At 38.3% G+C, this 24,139-nt stretch overlaps 1 protein-coding gene and 1 non-coding gene across 5 annotated transcripts in view; one reads left to right on the forward strand and one right to left on the reverse strand.

Annotated features, from left to right (window-relative positions):
* GPC5 (glypican 5) overlaps nt 1–24,139 on the reverse strand; it is a 1,751,919-nt gene that overhangs the window by 1,695,672 nt on the left and 32,108 nt on the right. For 2 of the 4 annotated variants that reach the window (XR_009180619.2, XR_009180618.2), the window contains exon 1: nt 11,590–12,181. The exons of 1 other annotated variant lie outside the window; for it this stretch is intronic. Coding sequence is in view for 1 of the 3 variants with exons in the window: in XM_058276507.2 (XP_058132490.1) it covers nt 11,590–11,752 (163 nt within the window). In the remaining 2 variants the exon portion in view is untranslated. Of the gene's footprint in view, nt 1–11,589; nt 12,203–24,139 lie in introns of those variants that run through there. One more of the 4 variants, XM_058276507.2, reaches the window with a different exon arrangement.
* Nucleotides 15,442–15,545, forward strand: LOC111766980 (small nucleolar RNA U13). The gene has a single exon (XR_002798891.1). It is a non-coding gene; the product is annotated as a small nucleolar RNA U13 (small nucleolar RNA).

Genomic DNA, 24,139 nt, shown 5'->3' on the forward strand with positions numbered 1-24,139 from the left:
AACTGCTGGGGCAAACTCATCCTCTCTACACATGGGTGGGGTTCCTCTCTTGGCCCAAGGTGATGTCCTAATTCCAGATCTCAGTTTCTAAGGTTTTCCTTTTAAAGCTGTTTCTCCTTCAATCTCTCCTTTCCATGTCCTTTTTATTCCAGGCTGACAGTGGTTTTGTTCATACAGCTCTCTCAAAAAGTCTGTTGGCTTAGCATGCAGGAAGCAAGGGTCCAAGCCATCAGACAGTAAGACTTTCCACAAGTCTTTCCTAGATAACTTCATCTTCAATCTTGATTTACCAGTTCCAAGTTTAGTTAAGTCCTCCAATAGGGCACTTTAATCTAGGAGCTTGATTTCCAGAGGCTTCAAATTTCCAGTTTGTTTTCTTTGTGCCTGACAGTTCAGTCCTCAGCATATCTCTGTCATCTACCATTTTGCTATAAGCTGCAAGCAGAAGCTAAGCTGCATTCTCCACGTTTACTTTGGAAATTTCTTCAGCTAAATGCCCAGGCTCGTCATTTTCAAATTCTGCCTTCCATAAAACACCAAGAGTTAATCTTGCTAAGTTTTCTGCAACTTCAAAACACAGATTGCCTTTCCTCCAGTTTCCAGTAATAGTTTCATCATTTACTTCTAAGACATCATAAAAAGTCTCTTTAGCATCCACATTGCTACCAACAGTCTCTTCAAAGTGATCTAGGCCTTTTCCATTAAGCATCTCACAATTCCTCCAAGAAATACTCCTTACCCATTTATAAAACCTTTCTAGCATTTATGTAATTGCAAAAGCACTTCCCTACTCCTCGTTAACAAATTCTGTATTAGTCAACAAAAGGGGTGCTGATGCAAAATGCCAGAAATCTGCTGTTTGTTATAAAGGGTATTTATTTGGGGTAGGAGCTTACAGATACCAAGCCATAAAGCATAAGTGATTTCCCTCACCAAAGTCTATTTGGAGCAAGATGGCTGCCGACATCTGCAAGGGTTCAGGCTTCCTGGGTTCCTACGTTCCTGGGGCTTCCTTTACTCTGGCTTCAAGGTTCCTTTCTTCCTGGGGCTGGCTTCTCTTTCCTCTGCATGCTGACTTCCCAGGGCTTCAATTTTAGTCTTCAGCATCAAACTCCAAAATCAAAACTCCAACATTGAAAGCCCTCAACTCTGTCCTTTGCCATGCCTTTTATCTGTGAGTTGCCACCCACCAAAGTGTGGAGACTCAATGCCCTAATGACGTGGCCCAGTTAAAGCCCTAATCATAACTCAATCATGCCCAGGTACAGATCAGATTACAAGCACAATCCAATATTTCTTTCTGGAATTCATTATATCAGACTGCTACAATTTACATACAAAGGAATATTATTCAGCCATAAAAAGGAATGAAGTTCTGATACATGCCTCTACATGAATGAACCTTGAAGACATCATGCTCAGTAAAAGAAGCCAGACACAAAGGACAATTATATGATTTCACTTACATGAAATAAGTGGCATATGCAAATTCATAGAGACAAAGTAGATTACAGGTTACAAAGGACAATGGTAGATGGGATAGGTAATGTGTAATAGGTATAGAGTTTATATTTGAGGTGTTGGAAAATTTTGCTAATGGATGGTGATGATGACAGCACAGCATTGTGAATGTAATTAAGAGCACTGAATTGTATATTTGAAAGTAGTTTAAATGGGAAATTTTATGTTGGATATATGGTACCACAATAAAAGTGTAAATAAAAAAAAAAGCAAGCTATTTCAAAACTATAAATTGGTTGTTATTGACTAAAATATCTGACCATATTTTAGGAGCAAATTATAAGTTAAAATGCCTGTTCTTTTCATTTACCTTCGCCATGACAATATTTCAATGCCCAGTCATACCACTATTTTCCTAAGTATATTGTAAAAAATGAATTGAATATTAAATATTTAATAATCTGAAACCACTGAATTTATAAAAATAGAAAGCAAAATTTAGTTTTACCCTTAAGTATACAAACACAGATCCATATTATCTTAGTTTACCACAGGGCTGCCAATGGGAAGTACCAGAAATGGGGAGGCTTTTATAACGGTAATTTCATTTAGGGTAAAAGCTTACAGTTCCGGGGCTGTGAAATGTCAAGATCAATGCACCATCAGAGATGTTTTCTTACCAAGTTACCTACTGGTGATCCTGGCATCCTGCCACACGATAATCAGTCATTTGCAGAGCTAGGCTCCTCAGCCTTGAACCCCAAGAGCCCAGCCCCTCCAGTATCTCTTCCTCTGCTGACTCCAACTTCTGCAACTTCTCTCAACCTCTCAAGGCCTATCTGCATTTCTATAGCTGTAGGCAAATCTGGAGTCCTCCCTCTATTTTCTCCTTTCTCTGTAGCAGAATCAAAATGTCAGCTTCCTTTTTCTGTGTGTCTCTTTCTATGTCTCTGTTTACACAAGGGCCAGCAAGAAGGTGGAGACCCAATCTGTGCCACGCCTCACTGACCTAGTCCAATCAAAAGGGCCTCACACCCACAGGAATGGATTAATTCAAAAACACAATCTTTTTTCTTTTGGGGATCCATAAAAGAACTTTAAACTGTCACACACATACATCTTCACCTGACAAGTAGACCAAGAATATCTCATTGATTCCCCAGTTTTTTATTCTTACAATGTTATTCCTATTTCCTTTACCTTTTCAAGTTGATCAAAAATCTTTTTCAAAAATCACTTTTTTTTCGAGAGCAAAATATATTACAGGCTTGGGGAGAACATTCTCTTCATCTTTCATCTTACTGACCTCCTTCAGTTTCAGCCCATTAAATACAGACATTTTCAATGATCAAAAGAAAATGAACCAAAATGTAACTTGCTATAATCTTATTGTATAAGAGAGCTGTTCAAAAAGCAAATAAATGTGAACAGGTAATTTAATACTGACAATCTTCCATTTTAAGAAAATACATGTAATGAACAAAGATATCCAGAAATAATTTTATGTGCATTTGATGAATGAAGGCCCACAAATGTGCTTTTTATCCATTTCCCTTCTCAGTTCTTATCTTGTCCCAATGCAAATATTGAAAATATGATGAACTAAAGCCACTTAAAACTGTAATACAAGGGAAAGCAAAACACTATAACCTCCAAAAATATAGCTGCAAAGAATATTTCATTATATTGCTTATATAGAATTTATGAAAACTAAAATAGATTTGGTTATCATACCATAAAAAGCGTGACATGGGGAGGAAAACTAGTAACTCAAACCCATAATCCTAATCAGGATAATAAACAGTTTTAATTCTGAAACAAGAAATGTTCCTAGCTTTTAAATATGGCTATATTTTAAATATATTTAAGTTAACAGCTGAACCATACTAAAATTTGCAATTTCATTAGCACTGACTTAAATAATCCTACTTAGATGACATTTTTTAACACTTTTAAGACATTCTAAACAAAGAACCAGTCACATTCTATACAGAAAAAAACTTTCTAAGACATCATTGAAAGAGGTCTTATGGACTAGATCAATTTTTCTGAAACTGGGTTTGTTGGAATTTTTTAGAGATAGATTATATCTGCTACACATGATCTGACAGCAAATAATTGTTCATCTGAAGTAATGTGGTCCCTCTACTGGGTTTGAATTTAGACTGTTCTGCAAGTTAGTATCCTTTAATAAGCAATGATCTTCCCAGGTTAAAAATAATTCCACATGGGATACGGATTTGGCTCAATTGATAGAGCACCTGCCTACCACATGGGAGGTCCAAGGTTCAAACCCAGGGCCTCCTGACCTATGTGGTGAGCTGACCCACGAGCAGTGCTGATGCGCACAAAGAGTACCGTGCCACGCTGGGGTGTCCCCCGTGTAGGGGAACCCCACGTGCAAGGAGTGCACTCTGTACGGAGAGCTGCCCTGCACAAAAGAAGTGCAACCTGCCCAGGAGAGGTGTTGCACACACACAGAGAGCTGACGCAGTAAGATATATCAACGAAAAAGAGACACAGATTCCTGGTGCTGCTGACAAAAATGCAAGCAGACACAGAAGAACACACAGTGAATGAACACAGAAAACAGACAAACGGGGGGGAGGGGGGTAAATAAAAGTAAATCTTAAAAAAAAAATTCCACAGGTAAGTGCTTTGTACTTTACTTACAACATGAAATTAACAAGGGTAGAAGATGGGCAAACTAAATCATTTTCTAATTTGTTACTATTAATTTCCTCATGGAAAAATACTATTTTACAAGACATATTCAAATAAAACACAAACCAACCAGTCCAGAATCATAGGCAAATTATATTTGGTAACCTGTATTTTTCTCCATTCCTCCAAAAATAGATCAATTAATGCTTTCAGGGCAGATAGTTATATCATCTACCTGTTGGAAAAAGCCATATGAATAAATCCCTTAAAAGATATTAAATAATTCTTCTTTCCTTACAGGACAGTTGAGCAGACTCTCCTCCACTCCCTTGTTTGACAATTCATGTACTCCATTTCAAAAATATTAATGTAGGGGAGTAGATGTAGCTCGAATGGTTGGGTACCTGTTTCCCACATACGAGGTCCTGGGTTCAATCCCGGGTACCTCCTAAAAAAAAAATTAATGTAGTCAAAAATTTCTTTAAATTTAAATAGAAAAGGGTTGAGCCACTTTAAAACATTGTGGCACAGTTACGTAAGAAAAAAATAACCCCAGTAAAACAAATTTATTCAACAACACAACTGAGCTAGATCAGACTATCAGATTATAAGAAACTTTACCTTCTACATTTCTCATTCTTTTAATATTAAGCATAGAAACACAATTAAACACAATAAACCAAGCTTATTATGTAAACATAAATACAAGACTAATTCTACAAATAAAATTATGTTAATATTGTCCAAACAAAAAAATAAAAAGAAGAATCAATCACAGATCCTGCTCATAGTTAGTCTAGTAGAGGAAAAGAAATTTATTTAAAATCAATATTGCTACTTTGAATTCCTACCTTGTATTAGAAATATTGACCTACAAAATGGACTCTATATAGAAATAGCATCTTGGATGTTCAATACCTGTGGACTTACTTCTGGAGTTTAACCTAAGGAATCAGAGAGGTTCAAAAGAAATGCCAATAAATATTTCAACTTTTACTCATGTTGGGTACTGTTCTACAGTTAACAAGATAGGTATTCTACAGAGAACAAGGTACACAGCAGGACCAGCTACGTATATTGAGGAACTCATTGCAAAATGAAAATACAGCACGCCTTGTTAAATGTCAAGATGGTGATAGAAGAGCACTAACACATGAGGTCGTGAGACCCTGTGTGACTGCACAAGTCACTCATCCATGAAACTAACCCTAGTATACAGATTCTCTGTCTTCATGGTGCACACAATCTAGTGGTAAAAGATCATAATAAAAAAGCAAAGAAATATGGCACTTTGAACTTATCAAGAGGGGTTCTATTATAAAAACAGAAGGAACATACTTTAGAGAACCTTGGACAGTCCTCTCTAAAGAGCTGAGAGTTGACTCATGCAAATGAGCCAGGTACACAATGTGTGTACATATAGGACCCTCAAAGTAGACAGTCCATGCTAGTGGCATTCAACCTGGATGATTTTGCCTCCTAGGGCAAAATGTCTAAAGGCATTTTGGGTTGACACAACTAAGGGTGCTTCTAAACGTCCTACAATGCACAGGACAGCCCTCACAAAAAGACTTATCAACCAAAATGTCACTAGTGTTAAGGCTAAAAAACCCTTGTGCAGACTGAGCATAGATCGTATGTAAAGCCTTGAATAGGGCAAGAGCTTGGGATGTTTGCTTTTCAGGTCTTTAGACATGTGACTTTATAGTAGTGAATTTTAGAAGTTCATATTTCCAACAACAAGGGATAATTCAATTTATGCTATAGCCTGTCATTGGAATACTATATAGTCACTAATGTTTATGCTTAGAAGGAGGTTTAATGGCATGGAAAATACTAATATGTTCATAAACGGAAAAGGCATGTTATATCAGAGAGTAAAGTCCTGCTTTCTTTTAAAAAATATTTTTTACTTAACACAGAGTTGAGAGCTTTGAAAAGATAATACAAATAGTTAATAGTAGTTATTTCTGGAAGGCAGAATTATTTTACTTTCTTTGCACTTTCTAGTATTTTAAATTTTCAAGAGAATGTGTGTCCTTTCATAAAAAGTATGCAAGTATAAAATCTCCTATTTCTATAAAACTGTATTATATACTCAACTTACATATTAGCCATATGTGAATCTGATAGGGCTAACCTAAACCATGCCATTTGATGTGTCATAGAAGAATGACTAATCATTTTAGGATGATTTTAGCAGTTATCTTTGGTGAATCTGAAATTTACTAATGATGCAAATTAGAAACACTGAGAGCAAAGTTGGTGCTGTTTTCTTCTAGTTGAAGGTCAGGATTTTATGAAAGAAAGGTAGATATGGAAAAGTGGCTATTCTCTATTAAAATTAATGGCTATTGTTACTTATCCAAATAGAACAGATACCACATTCATAGAGAATCTATTTCAGGAAAGCATATGGTTGAAATCTCTCACGACTCCATTTTAACAAAATAGATTTGTGGTTTGTTGAACTAAGTTATAACAAGAGATCAATGATTCATAAATCATTTACATTTAGGAAAGGTACCTAGTTTGGGGATGTTAATGAACAGAAAGAAATATGTTATAGAAGGTACCTTATCAAATGTAAAACAATATGTGAAGCAAATTTTGCGCACACACACACAACCCAAAAATCAGTATTTCAGAAATGCTTATGCTGGAAACAAACAAATATAACATGCAGTGGGGGGAAAATAAGTATAAAATGCTATTCTTAAGTTCCCCAGCCTGCCTGCCTCCTAAAGCTAATTATGTAAATACAGCAGGGGAAAAGGAACCTAAATTGTGGGGTGAGGTGAAGGGAGATGGGGAAACATAAACTATTTATAACTGCCAACAAATTGACTATGAGCGTATAGGAGGCGGTCAGTAAAACCCAGGACCTTGATGGAGAGTCATTCTCTAACAGCGCTAGAGCACAAAATCATACTCACTTTCCCATCATTAAGCTACACTAAAGGCCTGGATACAGATGAAAACCATGATTCTCTTGGACATCAAAACACACACTGATTTTCAATGGAAGAAAATAAAAGGCTGCCCTAGCACTGGAACTAGGCCTTGAAGTGCACAACTGAATATAAACAACTCACATAGAAAAAGAAAATGATCAAACAAGGCTACTTCGCCACCTGCGGTGCAACAGGACAGCCACAAGGACACTCTGTAACCATAAAAATACCTAAACAACCCCCTCTTCTGACCAACACGAGTGACTACCGCTTCTTTATTAATGACATCCATCCCCACTTTAATCCACTGAACACCTAGACAAACTTCATCACTATACCCAGTTACTGAATTGCCCCCACTCCCTTAAATCCTCCTTATAAAATCACGCAGCACAAGCCCAACTCTTAAAACAAGCCCCCCCCCCCACCATCTGCCTCCTACCAAGACATCTGCAGTGCCTCTCCTCTGGTGTGCAATCTCCCTTGCTGCAATAAGCTAAATGAATCTAATTTGTTTGCCTGTGGGTTTGTTTCTGGTGGTTCTTGGTTGTTGGGCTTCAACACAGGTCAATCCTGATACTAATAATTTGTCTCAGTGTCAGTGTACAGGTCACAAATTTTGGCTTTGCAAATTTGATCACCATACTATGCTGCAAAAGTAGCAAAAGGAGAAAGTACAAGAGAAATTTTGACTATGGCCACCAGCCATCTAATTTGTGGGAATCCATAAACCACCCTATCCTCACTACTTTACGTCCCAGAATACTGAAAGAAGAATAGTACTAGAGGCCATAGAGGTGGTGGCAGTGGATGCAGCTGTTGTGGCTATGTGTTCTGCAGCTTTGTTTCTTAGGGTTTTCCTGAGTTCACAAAAAGAAAGAAAATATTTACCATAACCCAACAAACAATCATATAAGATAGTAGCATATTTTACAGTTTTAGAAACAATTATTTGTGACTTATAAAACAAAAACTTGTTATTATAAAACTATCTTCTGATATATTTAAAGATCTAAAACTAACACTTCACCCTTAAAAACAAGTAAAACCAAGTTAAAATCAAGACACTAAATAAAAAATTATAGTAAGATATATTTTGAGTACTTACCACATGTCTGGATTTATGCTAAGTATTTTACATACATTATTTCATTTCATCTATGCAACAACCTTTTATGAACTAATATTCCCATCTTCCAGTTGAAGAAACAGAAATTCGGAGAGGACAACTGATTAACCAAGAACAGAGAGCTAAAGTTTTGAAAGAGGTATTTTAACTCAAAAGTTACAGATAAGTTTACCAAGTAGATCATTTCTCCTGGGTGTGAGAATGAAACAGTACTGTTTGTGAAGTGATTATAATATTAGATTACATTGAAAGCAGTTAAACAAACAAACAAACACTAAAGAGGCTACACAAAATGTCACATAGAATTAAAATTTCATGGTGCCTCATCAAGAGTAATTTCCTTGTCTCATTTATAGCCAAAGGTTAACAAGAAAGGCTATCTTTAACAAACTGCTTCCATTATCAAAGAATATCCACAGAGTAAAAACTAAGTGGCATAAAATATTATCTGAATATAGTTTTGGATTTTTTATATAAGCTTCCTCTTAATGAATTAACTTCTAAAAGAGAAAAGAATACATGTGTCAACAGAATTACAATGGGAAAGCATTATTCCCCCACCCAATAAATAAAATAAAAGTAAAAGGAACCTTAAAAGGCACTTTCACTAACAGTTCTCTAAACAAAATAAACAAGAGGAAAAAGGGCACCTTGACAGCTACTTAGAAATAAAATCAGAACACAGGGAAATCTGTAATTCTAATCACATTTACACCTTCTCTCTTCTTTTACATTTCTCATCCAAACATCTTTAGGAACTCAACAGGCTTAAAAGAATTGGAGCAGAGTAGAGAACAAAGGTGAGGACAATCTGAGAAACAGTTTAAACGCTATTCTCACCATTTTAATAATTCCAAATTGGATAATATATTTGCAGATATAAGAGTTACAAATGTAAGGAAAATTGTTAAAAAGTTATTCTACCTATTTTATTAAAACAGCTTTTAGCTAGCCAGCTCAGGAATTAACCACTATGAACAAGAAATTCAAGAAAACCTAAAAATACATACCCAAGGAAAACAAATATCAAATATAAATGGATTAGTTTCAATCAATAAAAGGCTATGTGCTAAATATATCTGCTATAAAGAATATTAATAAGTGTAATTTTCATGTGCAAATGACTACTTACATAAATATTAACTATGTTCTCTCTTGAGATTGAAGAAAAATTTTTAAAATAAGAGGTACAACAACTATATTCAGTGCTAAATGTTATAGATCATATATAAATACAAAAATGAAAAAAAGTATTTATGAAGCATGTTTTGTGTATGGTTTACTAAATTTGATAATGAAGTGATGAATCCTGGTAGGAAGAAGAGATACCTCAATGCTAAAAAGAAACAGCTTAATATTTCATTTGATTATTCAAATAAAAGAATGACTAGCAATATTAAGGCCAGAAAAATGTCACAGTGATCTCAAATCTATATGCCAATGCCTTTTATTAGGTGATTTTAGTTCAGAATAATGAACTTGCATTTGTCTTTTTCTTAAAGCAAGTATCAAAAGAATTTAACCTTTCATTTCACTAGCACTATGGATGAGTCTAACAGTGCAATCCTGCACAGCCCCTTTAGTGGGTGCTGCAGTGATTCATCCTCACCTTAAGCCACAGAGAAAGAAAGATACAAGCAATGGGAAAATAATACAGAATGATTTAGAAATCATTTAGAAAAGAATCCTGACACCTTTCTCAAGTCATGTATATCAAACACAATTGAGTACAACCATTTCCTTCTCTGTAGGGTAGTTTCAGTTTTCCCATACTATCCTGGTAAAACACTATGCCAATGATTGATACTCTGAAAAGTTCTTCTTCAAAGGAGATGACACACAAGGTTTTAGGAATTTAACACTTACTGGTCAATATGTTGCATTCAGCAGTTACCAGAAATATGGAGGGAGGCTGAAATCAGGCCTTATTGGGGTTGCTGTCAACGTTCACTGAACATCATCTAGAGTTATGGTATATTTCTGGCAAAATCTAATAATTCAGATGAGGACTTCACAGCTCAACACACTCCCCTTCCCCCCTATACACACACTCACTTTAGTTTTATCAGCAGCTGATACGTGAAGTTTACTTTGTAATAGAAGAAAATAAAATAAGAAAACACAGGCTTATAAGAGGTGCTATTGTTTGAGATGGGGAAAAAAATGCTCTAAATTGAGAATATCAGCTGTGCTCTTTCAAATAGTATAAAAATAGCACCTAGTACTGAATAGGTACACTAATAAACGTTTGAGTGAGTATTTAAAAGACTAGTCTTATAAAATAAAATGTATTCCGCAATCCCGATTGCCCAGATTTTCTTTCTGGGATGACTGGAGAACCGAATGCAAGTTGACAACCAGCAAAGGAATCAGCAAAACCGTCACAGCTTGGCAGTGCAAAGAGCCAAGTCTTCCTGCCCTGAAATCTCAGGAACAGGTCGGCTTTTGGACTCAAGCACCTTGTACGAGTTCTTTATTCAATCTCACATAATTTGTCTTGGTGTTGGCTTCAGAATCACAGCTAAAAAGATCCATTGCTTTCCAGTAAGATCTTAGCTCTAGACAACCTGCTTTTGCGTGTGACAACTATGAACATGCACGTTAATGGGAAAGAAAGAAATCTGCGGTGGGGGTGGGGGTGGGGAGCAGATGAAAGTCCAGGCAAAAATCGTTTACAAGAAACATAATTTGCACTGGCCACACTTCATTCTTTCCTCTTCACTGTCATCCACGTTATGTGGGTCCCCAATATGGTCAGTTTGCTCGCCTGTTGCCATCACACTTTTCAGACACTGAAACTGCCCCACGGTTCTGGGAGACAAAGTGGGCAGTTCCGGTCCCTGCACCAGCAAGAAGGACTTGGTGTCAGGGCGCGGCAGGACAGTTAAAGCCTCACGCCTTAGGGGTCCGAGTCCTAATTCCAGAGGAGATGGGCTGACTTGTCAGTGCTCCGTCTCCCTGCATTATCCAGCTACGCAGATTCGCGTGTTTAGTATGAAACTTGGGCGACAAACACCATTCCTTCTACCATAAGAGAAACCAGAAGACCGAGAAGCACCAGAAGAGCGCTGGTGAAATTCCCACACTGTCCCCAGCCGTCTGCTTTACGGGCTTCTTCCAACGCCTCAGACGAGACAAGCGCCCCGAGCTCTGCTTAGCGGCGGGCGTAGTTAGAATCCTCACAGCTGCGTCGCCCGGAGGCACGTTCACACCGAGCATCCCCCAGGCCTCGCCGGGATACACCTTACGCAGCTGGAGGACCCAGAAGGTCATCTTCACGCGAAGCGCCATCCCCCGAGCCCCGGCAGCTTCTGGACGGCGCTCAGGACGCCCCCCGCACCGTGCGGGGCTCCTGCCCTCGGCCAGCCAGCTGCAACTCACCTGCCCGCGGAGAATCCGGCAGTCCCTTGACAGCTCCCAAACGCCGCCCCTGGAAAAGTTTCCGAACTTCTTCGCAGCTCTGTACGCCCTCGTCTCGGGTACACCCAACGAGAGCCAGGAAAAGGACACAGCAAAAGCCTACGCACCAGGTCTGTGCGTCCATCTTCGGTGTTCTGGTCACCCCTTCCCCCGCTGTAGACCCACTTCCCCCCTGTGCTTTGCCCTGCAAGCTCCAGAAAAGGCTGACTGTCCAGGTTTCAAAGGCGTGCGTTCTGGCTGCTGGCCTTCTGGGGCCAGCTCTCAGGCACCGTCGACTCCTGGGAGCACTTTTGGCTTTCTCCTGAGGAGTTCGGAGACGGAAGCACGGGAATTCGCCGGCTTAGCTCTGCCAGGTCTCCCTCCTCAGAAGAGGAGAGTTGGCGCTACGCGGACAAGGAAAACGACTGGAGCTGCCGGGTGCGCGCGAGCACTAGGCTCTGGCCGACGCGGCCGCAGCAGCCACAGGCTCCTCTTGCAGCAGCCAACCTGCGCGGCGCCCGCCCGCCGCGCTGCGCTCGGAGACCAGACCACACCCCCACACCGCCCAGCAGCCGGGCAAGCCCCCGCTCGCCCCGCCCAGCGCTGCGAGCAGGCCACGCCCACCCAGCTCGCCTCTGGAAAGTCAAGGCCACGCCCCGCCCCCGGCAAGCTGCCGGGGGCTGCAGAGCCCAGGATGCCTTAGGCCACCAGCCCGAGCCTGGAGACCCTGGAGAGACCGCTCAACAGCGCTAGCTGTAGAAAACAGGTAAATACACCGAAACCAGGTCTTGACTCTCCCGGATCTTTCCAGGGAAAAACAGTCTGATGGAAAGAACACAGAACGTATAAAGAGTATCAAAGAAGACGAGATGAGAAACACCAACTGGAGCTACGATGAAATATTTTTCTATAGAGCAAGATCCCCAGTACACAGGAGTTTCATTCACATTGCATGAAATGGGATCTGGGCACAAAAGGAAAAACTGTTGTAGTTAAAGGTCCCATCTGAGAGGCTTGATAACACCATATGGGTTTTAAAAGAGTGTACATGAGAATTTGCTTTGTAAAATTGCTTTATGTTACTGCTTTCGAACATTTTTCTATAACAGTAACTTCTATTTTTGAGGTAATTTAGAAGTCAAAAGTATTAAGTTCACGTTATCATGTCCTTATTATCACCGTAAATAAAGTCCAGCTTATTTTCTTATCACTCTTTAACATCAAATTTTACTTCAGGCACCCTGAGCTTTACCACTTCTGGAAAAAAGCTAAGGTAAGAATGCTAAGAGATGTTTCTCACAAGGAAGATAGAAAAATGAATACTTTAAGCGATTTTAAGTGATGAAATTATTTTGTCACTTTAAAAAATGAATTCATTAGAAACCATAAACCAAAGGACCCGGTGCATTTTGTAAATGTGGTTGACTAAACAACTAAGTCTGTATGAATGACAAGAGTGTCTCCACTTACAGCCAGGGGAAGAGTTTTTGTAGAATAGAACTATTTAAAAGCACCTTAAGCACTTAATGGGATTTTCATCTCAAATTTGAACCCTTGCCCAGAGATAGAGATAAATAGTTTTAGGACTTAATGAAGTGTCCTGGGACTTTTAGTGACCATTTCATATCAGAGGCAGCACTTTCAACAATAGATTGCTTGCTTTAAAACCACTCCAAGGCAATGACTGAGATACTCCTTCAGAGTGAACAGCACTTCACTTGACATTTGACATCAATTCCCTTAACACCAGATTTTTTTTAGAAGTTCTCTTAATAAATGAGAATTGAAAACATTAGCTGCTTTTAAATTCTAGGCCTTTAGGCAAAGTGTTATATATGTGTACCAGAAAAACAAGCCTCATGAATCTTTCCTTGTATATACACCAAGACTGGAAGGATTGCCTGGAAGTCAGCTATCACCTACAAAAAGAAGCAAGAAGAATGAACATGAGTATGTATATGATTCTTTACTTTCTAGACACTATTTTAAATGCTTTAGAAATACTAATTAACTCATTTAATCTTTATAACAACTGTATAAAGAAGTTAACTTCTCCACTGCTTTTTTTTTTATTAGAGTTGTACGTTTACAGAACAATCACGCATAAAATAAAGGATTCCCATATACCACTCTATTATTAACACCTTGCATTGGTGAGGTACATTTGTTACAATTAATGAAAGCACATTTTTATAATTATACTACTAACTATAGTCCATGGTTTAATTTAGAGTTCACTATATTGTGCAGTTCTATGGATTTGTGTTTTAATTTTAACTCTAGTAATATTTATACAATCTAAAATGTCACCTTTCAACAACATTCGCATATGTAATTTGGTGCTGTTAATTACCTTCACAGTTGTGATAGTTTGAGGCTTTGGTGGCCCCCAGAAAAGTATGTTTTTAATTTGGTCCATTCATGTGGAATGAAACTGATGAGATTAGACTCTATCAAGGGTCATTTGATTAGATTACTCCAGTAAGGCATAGCCCAGGGAGTCCTATATAAACTGAAATCAGTGGGCTGCAGAAACAGAGAGAAACCCCCAGAAGCTGAGAGAGAAGGCCTTGGGAGCCAGAAGCTGAAATCAACAACACAGAAGCTGAGAGGAAGTCACTCAAGTCAGAAGCTGAAAGCAGTGCCTGGTGGAAGGGAGAGACAAGTTGCCATGTGCCTAATCACCCATAGCTACAGCTTCAGGAGAAAATATCTCCTGATGTTGCCTTGATTTGGACCCTTACACAGCCTCAGAAATGTAAGCTTTTACTTATTTATTTGTTTTGGGCTTTTCTTTTCTTTTTTTTTTTTTTAAGATACTTAGATTACTACAGAGAATATATAGGGGATTCCCATAGGCCCTACTCCCCACACCTCCCACATTTTCCCAAATTAGCAACATCTTTCATTAGTGTGGTACATTCAGTGCAACTGATAGGTATGTTTTGGAGCACAGCAACTAAGCGTAGATTATAGTTTACATTGTAGTTTACAGTCTCTTACACACATTTTTGTAAGTTATGACAAGATATATATAATGACCTGTGTCTGTCGTTGCAGTATCATTCGGGAAATTCCCAAGTCCTGAAATGCCCCAAATTACACCTATTCTTCCCTCTCCCTCCCCACAGAAACTCCAGTGGCCACTGCGTCCACATCAGTATTTCTCCTATTGCTAGAATTAAGTCTATAGTAGAATATCAATAATCTACTTTAGTCCATAGTTCATTCCCCAATCCTGAGGATTCTGTCATGGTGATGTCCACTCCACATGTAATTGACGGGGGTGCTTCGATCCCATACAGCCGATGGATGGGACATTCTCGCTTGCAGTGAAGACACTCTCGGTTCTTTAGTATGTTGGTTGTACAACATCTCCTCCTTGTTAGCTGTCCTGGGTGAGTCCAGTGAACTGGAGAATAGGTCTTGCAACTCCATTGAGATTCAGGGAAGTTAATATTAATAAATCCCCATTGTAAAAGACAAGCCATTTCTGATATATTGCTTTGGCAGCCTTTAGCAAACTAAAACAACAATATTGTGATGCCATCACACCATCAATTACCAAAACATTTCATTCTCCCAAATAGAAATTCTGTACATTTTAAGCCTTAACTCTCTAGTCCCTACCCCGACCCTGTCCCCAGTAACCTATATTCTATATTCTGACATTTTGAGTTTGCTTACTCTTGTTATTTCATATCAGTGAAATAATACAATATTTGTCCTTTTGTGCCTGACTTATTTCACTCAAGACGTTGTCTTCAAAGTTCATCCATGTTGTACAATGTATCAACTTCATTCTTTTATATAGCTCAATAACATTCCATTGTGATCCTTTTGTGGTTCATAAGCATGATGAATGAGTGCTCATGTGCTTGTGTGAGGTGTGCATCCCTCAAACCTTTTTATGACATCAGCACATTACCCATCTGACATGAAAAAAAAATTCCATTGTGTGTTGCTTTCATTTCCTAGGCTGCTCAAAGCAAATGCCATGATATGGTTTCAGCTTAAACAACGAAAATTTTTTAGCTTACAAGTTTACAGTTTGAGGCCATGGAAGTCTTCAAATCAAGGCATCATCAAGGTAATGCTGTCTTCCCAAAAACTGGTTGCCTGCAATGCTTCTGTCCTCTGCCACATGACAAGGCACATGGCAGCATCTGCTGGTCTTGCCCTACTCTTTCAGGTTTCCTTACTTTCATTTTCTTGCTTCAGTGGCTATCCCACTCTATGCATCCTGTATATAAAGGACTCTATTAAGAGGATTAAGACCCAAGCTGAATGAGGTGGGTCACACCTTAACTGAAGTAGCCTTATCAAAAAATCCTACTTACAATGGGTCCATACCCAAAGGAATGGATTAACTTTTTAAGAACATGCTTTGCTGAGGTACATAGAGTTTCAAACCACCACATGTATATACACTTTATTTTGTTTATCCATTCTTAGTTGATGGGCACTTAGGTTGATTCCATCTTTTGGCAATTGTGAATAATGTTGCTGTGAACATCAGTGTGCAAATATCTGTTCAAACTCCTGCTTTCAATTTTGGGGGTACGTACTTAGAAGTAGCATTGCCAAGTTAGCTGGTAAAATCTCTGTGGAACTACTAGACTGTCTTCAACAGGGCTGTACCATTTTACATTTCCACCAGCAAGGTATTAGTGTTATCTTTCCACATTCTCTCCAAACTTGTAATTTTCTTTTTTAAAAAACTAATACCCACACAGCAAGTGTGACCTAAACAAATCAATATGGTGTTTTGTTTTGTTTTTTTATCTTTATTTTTTTAATGTTACATTCAAAAAATGAGGTCCCCATATACCCACTACCCCCCTTCCCCCACTCCTCCCCCCATAACAACAACCTCCTCCATCATCATGAGACATTCATTGCACTTGGTGAATACATCTCTGAGCACCTCTGTACCTGATGGTCAATGGTTCACACCATAGCCAACAGTCCACCCAGTGGGCCATGGGAGGACATACAATGTCCAGTAACTGTCCCTGCAGCACCACCCAGGACAACTCCAAGTCCCAAAAATGCCCCCACATCTCATCTCCTCCTCTCAATCCCTACCCCCAGCAGCCACCATGGCCACTTTCTCCACACCAATACCACATTTTCTTTGATTACTAATCACAGTAGTTCATGATTAGAATATCAGTAAGTCTACTCTAATCCATACTCTATTCCTCCATCCTGTAGACCTTGGAATGGTTGTGTCCACTCCACATCTATATCAGGAGGGGGCTTAGATTGCACATGGATGCTGGATGCAATTTTCCTGCTTTCATGTGTAGGCACTCTTGGCTCCCTGGTGTGGTGGTTGACCTTCTTCACCTCCATGTTAGCTGAGTGGGATAAGGCCAATAAACCAGAGTGTAGGAGTTGCAAGTCTGTTGAGGCTCAGGGCCTGGCTATCACATGGTCAGTCCAGAGATTCAGGTCCCCTGGGTATGTACTAAACCCCAGTGCCAACTACAGATCTGGTAAAAGTAACAGGAGAGGTTTGTGAACAAAGATCACATCTGAGTCCAGCTCCATCAAACAGAAACACAAACTCCGAAGTAGGGCCAACTGACATGGCACTGAACTCCATCTGCCATGACCATAGAATCTGTGGGTCTCTTTGGCCTCAGAAGAACCAATACCTGAGGTTGTATCTACTTTATCTGTCTCTGGGACTCTGCTGTGGTGTGCATAAGGGCAACTCCTCTGATAACCTCCTGGCTCTTTTTGGAGACTCATAGCCATATAAACTCATTTGTCCTTTCCATTTCCCCCTTTTATTCAGGTCAAAAAGCATTTTTAACTCCTGGAATTATATGTAGACTGAGATATTCTGCTGGTCTGAGTTGACCCTTTTTTCAAGGTCATTTTCTAGTTACATCATGAGCTGGTACTTGGTAGTTATCCTTCGGTGCCACGGAGGCTCATCCCTGGGAGTCATGTCCCACACTGGGGGGAAGGCAATGCATTTACATGCTGAGTTTGGCTTAGAGCCTGGCCACATTTGAGCAACATGGATGCTCTCAGGAGGTAACTCTTAGGCACCCTGCAGCTCTAGGCCTTATTCTTATTTCAGGTACACAGGCTCACAAGCATAGTCATTAGTATCAAGGGCTCATTGTTGGACCTTCCTTCTTTTTTGGTCTTTGCTGTTGCACTTGGGGGATGTTGCCATTCCTTTAGGGAATATGATAGAGCTCCCCTGGCTAGGAACTCAGCACTCCCTCAGTTGTTGTTTTAATTGTAACCACTGTGAAAATATCCAAACAGTTTTATGTACCCTGGATATATGCCCTAGAGAACTCCCTGCCAACCATGTGTCGCCTGTCAATGACATCCCACACCAATATTCCTCCCCTGCCATTGTTGAATCACTCTGTGATCCAAAACTTCTTCAAAAATGAAGCCCAATATATTGCCAGGTTCTATTAATACTAAAATGGAATATAGTGATGAGTTTAAAGGTTACATATAGAATACATATTAATTTAGAAAATAAATTGGGGTATCAAAAAAACTAAAAATGCAAAAGCTTTGTTTTTGATGTTTTGCCTTCCTTCACTGCAATAAGTGTTGCCCTGTATGGAAACTGGCAAGGCAACTTCTTCCATCTTTTACTCAATTATCTGCGTCCTTTCTTTTTCTATTTCTTTCCTAATTATTAAACTGGTCTTCACAAAAGTTTTAGATCACAATAATTCATATATACAATATACAATACTCCCACATATCCAACATAAAACCCTTTTCCCTTCCACAGAAATAATCTTTTTACATATTCATACTATATTTACTGAAACTGATGTACAGATATTGAGACAATAGCTTTCAAACAAGGTAACATTTGGGTTTACATTGTGGTTTATATTTTAGACTGTACAATTTTCTAAGTTTTTGGTTATCTTGTATTTTACATTATGATTTACATTTTAGCCTATCAGTCCCTTTACATTTTTAGTGTATTTAACATGTCCTTTATCCATCCTTGCATAATCTTGTGGAACACTTCTATTGCCTGCACAATTACATTGATTCCATCTATTTAATACCTCTTTCCCCCTCCCCTCAGGGCCCACAGCGACAGTCAATCTTCATTGCTTGAAGGGCCATGTTCAGAGATACTTGCAACAGCGTTGAGGGGCTTGACATGCTCGACTGCCCTAATGCATTGGGAGCCACCATTTCTCTCGAGAGATACAATTACCTCTATTTGAGAACATCAGTCCTCCCCAGGATGTGGGTATACCTTCACTCTCATTATATGGGTGTCTATCCAATGATATAACCCACTAAGACAAAATGAGCACTCACACACTCCCAAGAAGCCAGTTCTGCATCAGATTATTCCCTTTAAGCATCTTATACAAGTAACCTTCCTTATTTTTGAAAAAGTTATCTCAGGATTATACTCTCAACCAAATATCTGACAATCTCCTATGTTCATATGTTCTCCCACTCTCCCCCCAATTTCTTGGGCAATATTACCTATCCTAACATACCTAGCCCCCCTGAAGCTTGCAAAGCCCCACCCTAAGTTAACCCTATCCCCCCGTTTTATCCCTTTCTTGTACAAATACTTACCTCCAGCTTATCATAGATTTCACCCATGTAGGTGTCAGCTTACATCCTTCTGCTACTCCCCATTTTCCTTTAAGTCTATCATCCAGTCTCTAGTTCTCTGAGGCAGTTTGGTTTACTTATTTCATATCGTTGAGGCCATGTAGTATTTGTCCTTCAATGCATGGGTTGCTTCACTCAACATAAGGTTCTCAAGATTCATCCATGTTATCACATGTGTTTGTAGTGTATTTGTTCTTGAAGCTGAGTAGTATTCCATTGTCTGTATATACCACATTTTTTTATCCATTCATCTGCTGATGAGCATTTGGGTTGATTCCAATTTTTGGCAATAGTGAACAATGCTGCTATGAACATTGGTGTGCATATGTCGGTTTGTGTCCTTGTTTTCAGTTCTACTGGGTATATACCCAGCAGTGGAATTGCTGGGTCATATGGCAATTCTATAGCTAGTTTTTTGAGAAACCGCCAAACTGTCCTCCAGAATGGCTGGATCCTTCTGCATTCCCACCAGCAGTGGATGAGTGTTCCCATTCCTCTACATCCTCTCCAGCATTTGTAGTCTTTTTTTTTTTATAGCTGCCAATCTTATGGAGCAAGATAGTATCTCATTGTAGTTTTGATTTGCATTTCCCTAATAGCTAGAGATTTGGAGCATTTTTTCATGTGCTCTTTAGCCATTTGTATTTCTTCTTTGGAGAAGTGTCTGTTTAAATCTTTTTCCCGTTTTTTAAATAGGTTGTTTGTCTTTTTATTTTCAAGATATAGGAGTTCTTTATATATGCAGGTTATAAGTCTCCTATCAGATATACAGTTACCAAATATTTTCTCCCATTGTGTAGGCTCTCTTTTCACTTTCTGAACAAACTCCTTTGAAGTGCAGAAGGCTTTAATTTTGAGGAATTCCCATTTATCTGTTTGTACTTTTGCTGCTTGTGCTTTTGGTATGGAGTTCATGAAGCCATTTCCTATTACAAGGTCCTGTAGATGCTTCCCTACACTGCTTTCCAAAGTCTTTATGGTCTTGGCTCTTATATTTAGGTCTTTGATCCATCTTGAGTTGTTTTTGTATAAGGTGTGAGTTGGTAATCCTTTCATTCTTTTACATATGGGTATCCAGTTCTCCAGGCACCATTTGTTGAATTTGTTGAATAGGCCCTTCTCTCCCAGTTGAGAGGTGTAATATTGGCATCATAGAATGAGTTAGGTAATGTTCCTTCTGTTTTAATTTTTTGGAAGATTTCTGCAAGATTGGCGTTAGTTCTTTCCAGAATGTTTTGTAGAATTCACCTGTGAAGCCATCTGGCCCAGGGCTCTTCTTAGTTGGGAGGTTTTAATGACTGATACTATCTCTTTACTTGTGATTGGTTTGTTGAGATCATCAATTTCCTCTTTCATCAATATAGGCTGCTTATGTGTTTCTAGGAATTTGTCCATTTCCTCTGAATTGTCATTTTTGTTGGAATATAGTTTTTATTGGTTTCAAAGTATCCTCTTATGATAGTCTTTATTTCTGTGGGTCAGTGGTAATATCTCCTTTCTCATTTCTTACTTTGTGTATTTACATCTTCTCTCTTTTTTTTCTTTGTTAGTCTAGCTAAGGGTTTTTCAGTTTTATTGATCTTCTCAAAGAACCAGCTCTTGGTTTTGTTTATTTTTTCCAGTGCTTTCTTATTTTCTATTTCATTTAGTTCTGCTCTTATCTTTGTTATTTCTTTCTTTCCACTTCCTGTGGGGTTACTTTGTTGTTTTTTTACTAATTCCTCCAAATGTGCAGTTAGTTCTTCAATTTTTGCTCTTTCTTCATTTTTCATGTATGAATTTATGGCTATAAGTTTCCCTCTCAGTACTGCTTTTGCTTTATCCCATAAGTTTTGGTAGGTTGTGTTATCATTTTCATTAGTTTCAAGATAGTTATTAATTTCTTTTGACATTTCCTCTTTGACCCACTGTTTTTCTAAGAGTGTGTTGTTTAATTTCCACATCTTGGTGTGAAATCTGGGCCTCTGGCCCTTGCAGATGTCCAGCTTCACTCCACTGTGGTCTGGGAAATTATTTTGTATGATTTTGATCTTTCTGAATTCATTGAGCCTTTCTTTGTGGCCTAGCATATGGTCTACCTTGGTGAACGAGCCATGTGCACTTGAGAAAAATATATATCCTGCTGTATTCGGGTGTAATGATCTGTATATGTCTATTAGGTCCAGCTCCTCTAAGATACTCTTCAAAGTTTTTGTTTCTTTCTTGATTCTCTTTTGAGATGTTCTGTCCAAAGTTGATAGTGGTGTATTAAAGTCCCCCACTATAATTGTAGAGGCATCTATTCTTTCACTTAGTTTTTCCCATGTTTGCCTCACATATTTGGAGGCGCCCTTGTTAGGAGCATAAATATTTATGATTGTTCATTCTTCTTGAAAGATTATCCCTTTCACTAATATGTAGTATCCATCTTTGTCTCTCACAATTGTTTTGCATTTAAAGTCTATTTTGTCTGATATTAATACAGCTACTCCTGCCATTTTTTGGTTATTGTTTGCTTGTAAGTTTGTTTTCCAGCCATTCACTTTCAACCTCCTTGAATCCCTGGGTCTAAAATGTGTTTCTTGTAGACAGCATATAGTTGGGTCATATTTCCTTTTCCAATCTTCCAGTCTGAATCTTTTGACAGGTGAGTTTAATCCATTGACATTCAGTGTTATTACTTTCAAGGAATTATTTATGTTAGCCATATTTTCTTTGGACTTGTGTTTGTCATATTTTGTTTGTTTGTTTTCTTCTCTTTTTGTCTTTTTTGTTGCTCTTACACTCTCCTCCAACTCTGCCTTTCCTGTTTTTTTCTTTCTTCCTGCAGAACTCCCTTTAGTATTTCTTGAAGGGCAGGGTTCTTATTGGCTTACTCTTTTAATTTCTGTTATCTGTGAATATTTTGAACTCTCCATCATTTTTGAATGCTAGCTTAGCTGGATAGAGTATTCTTGTTTGGAAATTTTTTTCTTTTAGTACCTTGACTATATCATACCACTGCCTTCTTGCCTCCATGGTTTCAGATGAGAAATCAGCACTTAATCTTATGGAGCGTCCCTTGTATATGATCGTTCTCTTTTCTCTTGCTGCTTTTAGAATTTTCTCTTAGTCTTGCGGATTGGATAATTTGACAAGTATATGTCTTGGGGTAGGCCTGTTGGGATTTATGGTGTTTGGGGTGTGTTGTGCTTCCTGGACATGTACATCCATATCCCTCAGTAGATTTGGGAAGTTTTCAGCCATTATTTCCTCCAACATCCCTTCTGTCCCCTTTCCTTTCTCTTTTCCTTCTGGGATGTCTATAATACATATGTTTGTGCATTTTGCATTGTCAATCAGGTCACTAAGTCCCAGCTGGATTTTTTCTCTCTTTTTATCCATCAGTTCTACTATCTGTTTGATTTCAGATTTACTGTCTTCCACATCACTCATTCTCTCCTCTGCCTCTTCTAATCAGCTGCTATTTGTTTAGAGTGTATTTTTGATTTCTTGAACTATGGTGTTCATCACCATCATATCTGTTATCTCTTCGTGTATAACTGCAATTTCTCCTGTATTCTCTCCAAGTGTTTTCTTCATATTGTTAATCTCTTCCTTTACTTTGTCAGTCTAGCTAAAGGTTTATCAAGTTTATAGATCTTTTCAAAGAACAAATTTTGGTTTAGTTGATCCTCTCTATTTTTTATTCTCTATTTCATTTATCTCCACTCTAATCATTATTTCCTTCCTTCTACTCACTTTGGATTTCCTTTGCTATTCTTTTTCTAGTTCCCCAGTTTTGAGATTAGGTATCCAATTTTAAATCTTTCTTCTTTTTTTCATGTAACCATTTAGATCAGGGTTTTTTAACCAGGGGTTAATGGATTTCTGAGGGTCTGTGAGCTTGAATTGAAAAAAATCAACTTATTATCTTTATTTTCTCTGACATCTAACTGAAATCTAGCATTTCCTTCACTTATGACTGTATGCAATAAATGAATTATAGTAGTATTCATTTAATCTGTGGAACAAATTGGTTAACCCCTGATTTAGAGCTATAAAGTCTTCTCTCAGCACTGCCTTTGCTGTATCCCATAAATTTTGGAATTTTGTGTTTTCATTCACCTCAAGTTATTTCCTGATTTTCTTTGTGATTTCCTCTTTAACCCATTAGTTGTTTCAGAGTATGTTATTTCATTTCCATCTTTGGGAATTTTCCACTTCTTCCTCTGTTACTGATTTGTAGCTTCTTCCTTTGTGGTCAGAGAAGATATATTGTGTGATATTAATATTTTTTAATTTATTGAGACTTGATTTGTGGCATAAGATATGGTCTGTCCTAGAGAATGATCCGTGTGCTGTAGAGAAGAATGCATGTTCTGTTGTTTTCTCTTTGTTGGGTGAAATGTTCTCTATATGTCTGTTATGTCTACTTGGTTTACTGTTCAAGTGTTTTATTTCCTTGTTGATCTTCTGACTGGATACTCTATTCATTATTGGAAATGGCATATTAAAGTCTCCTACTATTAGTGTAGAACCATCAGTTTCTCCCTTCGAATTGATTAGTATTTGCTTCATATATTTTGGGGCTCTGCTGTTTAATGCATACCAATTTATAATTGTTAGATCTTCTTATTGAATTGACCCCTTTATTAGTATATAATGACAATCTCTGTCCCTCATAATTTGTCTATTTTTAGTCTATTTTAGTCTGTTTTATCTGATATTAATAGAGCTACCCCAGCTTTTGATTACTATTTAAATAATATATTTATATTTTCCATCCTTTTACTTTCAGTCTACTTATGTCTTTATTTTTATTATTTTTTTAAAGATTTATTTATTTATTTAATTCCCCCCCTCCCCCGGTTGTCTGTTCTCTGTGTCTATTTGCTGCGGTCTGTTTCTTTGTCCGCTTCTCTTGTCAGCG

Source organism: Dasypus novemcinctus, chromosome 15, assembly GCF_030445035.2.
Source record: "Dasypus novemcinctus isolate mDasNov1 chromosome 15, mDasNov1.1.hap2, whole genome shotgun sequence".
NCBI classification, from domain to species: domain Eukaryota; kingdom Metazoa; phylum Chordata; class Mammalia; order Cingulata; family Dasypodidae; genus Dasypus; species Dasypus novemcinctus.